Here is a 9,981-nt window from a genome sequence, read left to right as displayed (position 1 = left end):
TTCCAACCCAAACTACTCTATGATTCTACGAAAGAAATTGAGGAACTTTACTTTGAAGATTCATCCACACGTTTTATATTTCCAAACATGAATATTTTTAAAGACTGTACTTTAAAGGTAGGATTGCTTCTTCTCAGTCGTGCATAAAAAGAAATTTGTAAGAGAATGTTAGAAGCCAGAAGCATTCTAGGTCTTATCACAAAGTGAACTGAAACTTTAGATTATTTTCAGCAGTGCAGAATGATTTTTCTGCAAAGATTCCTTTAGAAGAATCTACAGTCCCAAAATATTGCAAAGAGTTAGCTGAATTAAGTTAACTTACATTGAATTTGAGTAATTTGATTTCCTGTGGTTTTAGTGAAGCAGTACAGCATGTATTTTGCATTTCTTCTAAAATTCTAGTCTCTCATGGGTGACTAAGGCTTATTATTTGAGCACAGGTTATGCAAGGACACTACCAGGTGACCAATAAATAAAATTCTGTATTGATTGACTCACCAAATCTGGAGACAAGCCTAGACCCCTCAGCGCTCGAACACTGTTCTGTGTTGGTTTTGTCTTCTGCTCACCAGTGGCGTTAGGCTGGAAAGATATATTTTGAAAGCTCAAATAGCAACCAACATCTACTAACAGAGCAGTTACAGGTTAAAAGAAAAAAGTCATTGCAAGGAGTAATACTTGCAGGAAGTAAACATATCCAAACACAGCCACAATGTGCCAGAAACAGAAATGGCACCACTGTTATTACTTATATAAGAAACTCTGTGAAGAAACCACATGGCCCTAATTCAGGACAGGTTTATTTGTATTTTTTTTTCAGAGAAAAAGTTTCAATATAATTGACTCAGGCAGAAGAAGAATATCCCAAAAGTTTGATTATGCTAATAAATGGAGAATGCCCAACATAGCACAAAGTATTCAGTGACTGTCCCTGGAAATAATCAGATGTTGTAAATAATTCTGTTCTCAAATACACAGAACCAATCCTACCATTTGCTGATCAATCCTCTAATGCATAGCTGCAGTGGTTAAAAATTCTCTTTTTATCTGTACAAGATGCAATCACATCATTACCAACCTCTGCTTACCAAAATCTCCCCAGTGAATACTTACCTTTTAAAATAATAAGAAAACCTACTTGTGAAGTAAAATTTAGAGTTCGAATGGAAAAATACTTTTATCCCTGTACAAAAAGTTGTAGTGGTCTTGACTGGAAGACCATTGTACATCAAGGAGTTAGTGATCCACACTAGTTCACCTGAGGAGGCCCAGGCCTGTGCAGCACAAATCCCTTCACCGCAGGACAAACTCAGCCAGCTCCCTGTAACAGAGCCTGCAGGCATCTGCAACTACATCACCTGCCTGGCCTTGCCTTTATCTAGGGATGCAGCAAGAAGTTCTCCTGTGAACATCCTTTCTGTTTGACAATGAAAATGATACAGTTGTTTGCTTGTAAGAAAGTTACCTATGAGCCCAAATGATCAAAAGGGGAGAATCTCTTCTACGGATGCGGTCTGCCCAGCAGGTTGCAATCACGGCCATTCAATCATAGAATCATTATGGTTGGAAGAGACCTCAAAGATCACCAAGTCCAACCGTATACCTGATGCCACCATGCCAGCTAAACCCACTAAACCATGTCTTGAAGTACCACATCTAAACGTTTTTTAAACACCTCCAGGGATGGGACTCCACCACCTCCCTGGGGAGCCTGTTCCAATGCCTAACGACTCTTACAGCGTAGAAGTTCTTTCTAATGTCCAGCCTGAACCTCCCCTGGCGCAACTTGAGACCGTTTCCTCTTGTCCTATCGCTAGTTACCGGGGAGAAGAGTCCAATCCCCACCTCACTACAACCTCCTTTCAGGTCGTTGTAGAGGGCGATCAGGTCTCCCCTCAGCCTCCTCTTCTCCAGACTAAACAACCCCAGCTTCCTCAGCCACTCCTCATAAGACTTGGTCTCCAGGCCCTTTACCAGCTTTGTAGCTCTTCTAATGTACCAGCACCTTCCACTGCAAAACACAACTATATTCTTCTAGATAAATTAGTGTTGATAAGGGGGTTTTTTGGTAACTTGGAACATTAAAACAGATTCTCACATCAATAAAGTAATTATCAAGGCCTTTATTAACCCCAGTGTGGCTGGGTTTCATATCTCTGTCTCTAAAACCCTCCAACATGAAAGGCTTAATGGGAGAAGTAAAGCCCAATGTAAAGCCCAATACAGAGAAAAATCTATTTTATTAATTTTAATAACTTACCTGTGGTACTAGACTAACATGGATATTACAGAAGTTCTCTCTTTTTGCTTTGAACTGAAACTGTCTAAATGCTTCAACAAATGGCATTCCTTCAATATCTCCAATGGTTCCACCCAGCTGAAAAAGAAAGCTTGGGTATGTCAGAGTGGTAGAAAGCAAAAACAAAAGAAAAAAAAAAAGTCTACCTCTTACATACTCAACAAGTTTTCTGAAATTTTTATCTTTAAAAAAAACTGACAATTGAAATTTGCAGGCATACTCTGCAAAAAATCCTCATGTATTCTGCGTGTTTTCTTTCCTGTGGAAAACATAAAACAATTTTCCAGTTCTGTTATATTCACTTTACACCAAACACATAAGCTTCCCATGGGAAAATGTGTGGTGCTACTGAATAATACACGCTTTCATGCTGCCTTCAAAGTGGTGACAAAGGAATCAATAATTAAGCTGATGTGAAGGTTTCTGTACAGAAAAAGCTTCATTTTCCCATCTGTCAGATTAATAAACAGTTGTGACCAACACAATACAGACACTTAGTAATATTATCATAGCTTTCCAATGTCAATAAATGCCATATGGACAACATGAAATAATATTTGACATTATAAAAGACTTTAAATATTTATTACCAAACCAAAACCAAAGACTAAGTCCATGATAAAACTTATTTATGAAGACAGAAATTAGATGTCTTTCAAAGATACAAAGAGCTGTGGTAGACTAAGCACTGAATGAAGCAGTGTTTAGCACAAATCTTATGAAGTAGTTGTATTTCAGAATTATCTTTCTGTGCCACCAAGTGGCTTTTGGCAGAATTGCATATTTGTGTTCACTCGGCACCAGAAAAACTTCTGACAATTACATTTGTATGTGACACACATATTCAGCCTAACTCCTTCAGGATTTTGCCATGGAAAACCATTACAATTATCCTTAAAGTCCTGAAGAAAAATATTTTTATCAGACTGGAGCTAAAACAAACAAACAAACCAACCTGCCACACCCTTGCATGGAGGCAACAGAAAATTACACTTGAAGTTAAAGGACTGACAAGCCCATCACTTATTAATGTTGTTGTGCAACTTCTATATTTACTGGTTTCACATTTGTTTTAATGAAATATTTGGATCTTACTGTGCACATCATAAAAAAGATCTATAGCTATACCAGTAAGTGTATTTTAATCAAGGCAGATTCTTCTGTCTAAAAGATACTGAGGAATTCTGTGGCCTGGGTCACAAAGTTTATCACACTATTGATTACAGTGGTCACTTCTGGCATTAAATCTATGACATATTCTTCTGTCAAATTCTCAGGTACAATCTTTTTCTGTATTTTCCGCTGTAACAGTAATACTAGCAATTACTGACTGCCTTTCCTCCAGTTGTCTCAATGCCCTACTAAGGATGAGTAAAACTCATTGTTTCTATTGTGCAGAACATCCTCAGGTTAAGTGATTATCAAAGTTGCCTGCAAAGATCCTTAAAATAACACCAGAAAGTGGGAAACTAACTTATACAGTGTTTAAATACATTCCTTTAAACATGACCACGAGCAACAAGATGGACATTTGAAGTCATATGGAAAGCTAGAACATTATAGGCTCTCCTATGGCTATTGGAGATTTCAGGTATTACACAAGTTTTCTCAATACTATTAACAGTATAAAGCTTCAGTCAAATGTCTGTATCTTGGAATAATACTTCACACTACAGTAACCGGCTGCTATAATTTTATAAATTAACAAACTCTTTAGCAGCTTAGTTTCAGCGCTATTCTTGAAGGGATTTACTCAAATAAACAGAAGCTGTAGGGATAAGACCACACCTATCGTTCTCAGAACGAACCAAAGAAGATAAAATCTTTGCACCACCGCTCTCCAAAAGACTTCAGTCTGATCTTTTTACAGTAAGTAGCAAAGAGAAAGAAAGCTAGTTCTTTGTGCTCGCTGCAGATATATATCCTAAAAGGTTCCATACTTGCCTCAATTACACAAATCTGTGGTTCTTTTCTGTCATCATCCACTGGAACTTTTGCCTGATTCATTACCCATTCCTGAACTGCATCAGTGATGTGTGGAACAACTACAAGACAAAACCAAAGACGGCAAGCATATCTTACTTCAGGTCCATATACCAGTTTTTGCATGCAAAAGGGGGAAAATAAGCAGAAAGTCAAAAGGAAACTACGAGTTCCTTTTTCTGTTCCTCCTTTCCTTGAACCCAGAAGCTCCACATTACAGGAATATGCCCGTATCTCTTGTAAAGGAGAAAGGAATAAGGAGCAGCTTGTTCTAGCTGATCACTCTTTTGTGAAGACTGAACAGACTAGTATCCCACAGAATTAAAAATATCACCTTGAACAGTTTTTCCCAGGTAATCACCATGTCTTTCTTTATTAATGACATGCTGATATATCTTTCCAGTGGTGATGTTGTTATCTTTATAGAGATTGATGTCCAAAAATCTCTCATAATTTCCCAAATCTAAGTCAACTTCTCCACCATCATTCAATACAAAAACTTCACCTGAAAAACGAAAGTGCAAACAGACAGAAAAGCAATAAAATAATCAGAAATTATTAAAGACACAGCAGTTTTAAACTTATTTTAAGATTGAAGAAATGTTTTTTAAAATGACATACCACAACAACATATCAATAAAGCACATACTGCAACTCAATCTGCACTGTATTTCTGTGTGACTTAATATCCACGTCATTACTTTCACATCAAATGTCTATCCCTCAGTCACATACAGTTTTGCAAATAAATTTAAGTTATATTGCCAAAATACTTAAGCGACTTAAAAATATTTAAGCAGCATTTCAACAGCATGCTACAATTCTTGACCGGAAAAAAAAACACCTCCAGGAATCATAAATCAGCAACAAGTAACACATTAATTTACATTTGTGACTCAAAAGCTGTGCTTTTATAAGCATGAATTATTACGCATGTTCAAAGTGTTTCACTATAAATTCTTGTTGTTTGGATCTATTTTAATGATTAAGGCTTGGATTGAGAGTAAAGTTATGATGAACACAAATGCTCTTTCAAACATGATCACTGCTTCTTATTCAGTTGTTTCATCTTGTGTATTTGGTTCATGATGTCCACAGCAAGAGTTATTTCTGACACTGAAAAATCTAATGAAAATATCCCTCAGGCTCACACTTTTCTTAGACCTCTAAAGAGTCTCTAAATTCTGAATCTAGTCAACTTCTGAAAGAACTAAAGTTGTTAGATCTTGAGGTAAGGCTGAAAAGCTCTTCAGAAAAACCGCAACATATTTTGCCATGACTCAATGAATCAATGACTAAACAAGTTACAGGACTAATGCACAACAAAAAAAAGAAGCAATCCCCCCTGAAGGTATAGCGTGGACTACAGAAATCTATATCCCACCAAGATACAACACTCCAACGAATAGTTTAACAAAAACACCACAATGCATACAACAGAGTGGAAGATTTATGCCTGATCCTGTGAGACACTGAGTACTTCCTCCGTACTAAGTTATCATTTAAGCCAAGAGATGCAGAGTGGAACTAACACATCTCATAAGCAGGCCTCGGAAGAATAAAAAAATACATTATTTAAAAAGCCTCTTCATTTAACTGGAAATCACCAAATTGAAACACTTTGACTCAATCATATTTCTGTCAAAATGTTAACAAGAGGCTCGCCATGCTGGCATGTGTGAATTTCTACTTACTACCCAGGAAGCCAGTGTTTCTTCACAAGCACTAAGAAACTCTAAAGTGAACAGAGGGGGCCGGGGGCGGGGCGGGGGGGGGAATTGTGGGGGAATCACATGCCATAGTGTCCCCTCCTCCGTACCCGATCCAGAGGAGGAATACATCCTCACAATCTCAAGTCATCGCAGGAGTCTTACCACCAAAGGTAAAGGCAGAACTTCCCCAGTCAACTGCCTAAATAGCACCAGATGCGCTTCTGAAAGTGCAGGACTACTGGATTACTGAAATTTGGCTTTTTGAGAGAGGTCTGATGTACTGTGTTCTTCCTCCACTTAAAAAGCAAAGTGGTCTTTTTTCAGTTCAGGAGATAAACACATTTATCTCCAGTTCCAAAAATTTTGGTCTAGACTAAAAGTAAAAAGAATTAGAAATGTCTATTGGCTGAAGGTACTTTGGAACTTCGAAACCCATTGTTTTTAATAAACGTATGAGTAACAAGTCAGACAGCTGAAGGAACACGCAATGTTATAAATGCGTGTCAGATTGTGTTGTAGCTCATGTAGTCAGTACAACCACCGTAGCTTAGAGAGCTAACTAACCAAACCAAGTGTCTACTGTAAAAGGCTATCGTCAGTTGGCTCTCTAAGCTTCACTGACGGTTTTGACTAGATCCTCATTTGACTAAAATGAGAATTTAATCTAACTCTCGTGAAGACACTTATGCTAGAAGGCACTAACATGTGACACCCAGATAACAGCATTCACAAGTAACTGTTGAGGACTTCAGTTTCAAATTAAGTTTTACAGTACTATTCCAATTTTATTTTTTTTATCAAGTTGAACTGAAGACAGCATTAACTGAACAAGGCCTAAAGCTAGGATTTTCCCAACAAAGTGGTATTTTATAGAAAGAAAGCATCTACTCATAAAAGTATCTTCAACAAACAGGCTTCTCCTCTCTTAGAGCAGAGAATGCCCTTAAGAACACATAGTAAGGAACAAACTTGCATTGCGAAATAGATTATAAATGACTAATAACTACCATACTATTGTTTTTCAATTTAAAAAAAAAAAACAACCAAAACACTACATTACTGTGAATACAAATGTTTATGCAAAAGAGAACAGCACTGCCCTTCATACCATGTTCATAGGGTGAAAAGGTTCCAGCATCTATGTTTATGTAAGGATCAATTTTGATTGCAGTGACACGTAGACCACATGATTTCAGTATGGTGCCAATGCTGCTTGCAATGATCCCTTTGCCAATGCCCGAGATGACACCACCAGTGACCAGGATGTACTTCATCAGAAAATCAGCACAAGCACACAGATCTCGAGCTGGAAATCTAAAATGACAAAGACGTACATCTGATGAATGCAAATTCACATCAGGGAAGAACACAGCCTCAGTAAGCGGAGAATCTTAAGTTGAAACTACCTTCAGAAACAAACAACAAAAATGACCACTTTGGAACCTGGGAGTAGGATTCACCTCTCCCAGCTTATACACTAATATGTAAGCTAAGCACTTAAATCCACTCCGCAGTCAGTGGAAAAAGAGGTACCATTTTCCAGTGGAGATGCCAAAGAGGCACAGTTCATCCAATGTATCCCTCTCCCGTAACAGGAAAAGCCAGTTAACTTTTAGAACAACAAGTTAGGGAAGATGAATCTCACCCTGGATTCTTTCTAAATTAAAGTAGTTAATAATTTCACGTGTGTTTTGAGAAGTTAGCTCAAAGATTGTTCATTGCTATATTAAACAGAACACTCACATTCTCTACCCAGTAGTTTTATCTTCAAAAATAATGACTTAAAACCAGAACATTATACCATCCACTCCATTTTTCAGCAGCTTTCACTTCTCCAGCTCACAGCGTATCAAGTATTTCACCAAAAGTCTTACAATATCCTACAGATCAATAGAACATGAGACAGGAAAGAACAACTAAACCAGAATGACCGTATTTATACTACAGTATGTTACTGCTCAGGAGCCTAAAGTCCTTTCTTCACATGCCTATTCATTCTCCCTCTCCAAGTAATTACGGTGAGAGAAAAATCAGAAAAAGAATCATTTAGTATCTCTGGACTATGATGCGGAGTAACAGTTGATGCTGTTCTAGAAAACAACACTATCTGTTTTAAGTTTCAGATTTAGAGAAACACCTGATGTTATGACACTCATTAGCATCACGCATTCAGAATGGCAACCCTGGATAAAGCAGCTCTGAGACCTATAGCACGGCCAACTTGTCAGAGTCTCTGCTTCCCTGTACAGACCACAAAATACATTATTCTTCACAAGAGGGAGCTACAAGTACTCACAAACACTATAAGCTGAGGATAGAAACCATGATAGTTAATGCATATTATAGCGCTGAAGCCTTGATGAGATATACCACATTTCACAGTGCTCTACAATAGCACTAGCATAAGCAACAACGGCTATTCAGATACAGAAACTTACTTTCTTGAAAATTTGATTCTTTATAAGAAGTCTGGGTAATTAAAACTGAAAAAAAAAAGGACCTGCTATGAACTAAGAGGTTCAAATATCATACTAGGTAAATCATATGACCGGGGTGGGGTGGCGATAATCTAATAGGTGCTAATATGTCTATGCCACTTTGCCCTGTGTATGAGTATGAATAGTAAGGGATTCAAAACTATTAAAAAAGATGATGAGGAGACTACTCCCTAAAAATTCTGATAATTAATATCCTAATGAAAAATTCTTCATCACCCTTCTTATTGCTATAGTCTGCTGTTAACACTGACTGCTGTTGATGTTTTCCCCACCAGTCTCCCACTTATGGCTTTCACACAAGCATAGGTTTTGGCACCATTTCTCCACTCCATCTGAAACAGGATGACGTTGTGTGTACCTCATCCATAACTGTATTCACATTACATTCAGGCAGCTGTGGGGGCTAACCACTGGAATAATTTTTGAACAATGACAGCATGGCTCACCATTGAGCAAAATTTCTAGGGTCAAGAAAATCTTTCCTTACTTAAGTACCTAATTCATCCAAAACAACATTCAACAGCACATGATCTAACAGCACTCAGTATAAATCAAAGCAGTATGGGTCTTCAATTGCTGGTATTAAGCAGCCGCTAGGGAATGAACACTGTAACTCGTCCTCTTACTATACTGAAATAATGCAAATAAGGGTTGGATCTTCAGGAGACAAGAATTCAAGAATGTAAAAATGCATGTAATCAATGCTCTTACATTTCTTGATAACAGGAATTAATAAATTATTTTTTCCATGTCAATATGGACAAAAGGAAGACCACAGCAATCAAAAGTCATTTCCATTTACCTCAAGAGAAGAGGACCATCAGGAATTAACTCTTCCCTGCCACTTAATTTTAAGATGTAATTTTTTTTAATAGCATAGATTTTTAAGATTGGGGGCTACGTCTTCTGTTTCAGACTCCTTCTTCATAAACCAGCTAATATTGCTGTCAACATTAACATTTCATCATCATCTAAGAGATTTTCAAAGCTATTTTCAGAAAAAGGAGGAAGGGGAAGAGAAACTGTTTCAACAACAGGTATAAATCTTGAGTATGTGCCACTTCAAAACTCTCAAATCCCATCACCTTGCTTACAGGAACCAAAACGAAAAGCTCGCTATGATTTTAGCAGCTATTTCCCAGCAGCTTAAGGAAACAGTGTTTACTTGCAATAGAAATAAAGAATCCCAGGTGGTTTGGGAAGTCATTTGTAAAAGGAGAAGGAAAGAGCTAGAGGAGGGAAAGTAAAAAAAGAATACTGGAAGAAAACATTTTGCTGGGAACTGGAAATCGGCACAAGCAGCGGAGAACACGAATTACTCCGTTCGGTCTTATCAACAGGATCTTGCTGTCCTCAGTAGGGATTTCGGAACGCTCCACCCCCTATGTGCTCCACTACAGCAAGAAGTCAGCCGCAGCCCAGCCCGGGAGACAGGCTCCCCCAACCCCGCTCTGCCCCAGCAGCCGGGCGGCTACGCCGCGGCCCAGGT

At 38.0% G+C, this 9,981-nt stretch overlaps 1 protein-coding gene across 1 annotated transcript in view; it reads right to left on the bottom strand.

Annotated features, from left to right (window-relative positions):
* CTPS2 (CTP synthase 2) overlaps window positions 1–7,268 on the bottom strand; it is a 28,256-nt gene extending 20,988 nt beyond the window's left edge. Inside the window, exons 1-5 of the mRNA XM_009702410.1 lie at window positions 7,103–7,268; window positions 4,617–4,787; window positions 4,244–4,344; window positions 2,261–2,377; window positions 499–582 (exon numbers count right to left, since the gene is read on the bottom strand). Of these exons, the coding sequence (XP_009700712.1) occupies window positions 499–582; window positions 2,261–2,377; window positions 4,244–4,344; window positions 4,617–4,787; window positions 7,103–7,268 (639 nt within the window). The remainder of the gene's footprint in view (window positions 1–498; window positions 583–2,260; window positions 2,378–4,243; window positions 4,345–4,616; window positions 4,788–7,102) is intronic.
* Window positions 7,269–9,981: the final 2,713 nt, after the last annotated feature.

The sequence above is a fragment of the Cariama cristata genome, unplaced genomic scaffold (assembly GCF_000690535.1).
Source record: "Cariama cristata isolate BGI_N322 unplaced genomic scaffold, ASM69053v1 scaffold10086, whole genome shotgun sequence".
NCBI classification, from domain to species: domain Eukaryota; kingdom Metazoa; phylum Chordata; class Aves; order Cariamiformes; family Cariamidae; genus Cariama; species Cariama cristata.
The sequence above is the reverse complement of the archived record's forward strand: the minus strand, read 5'-3'. Positions and strand labels throughout refer to the sequence as shown.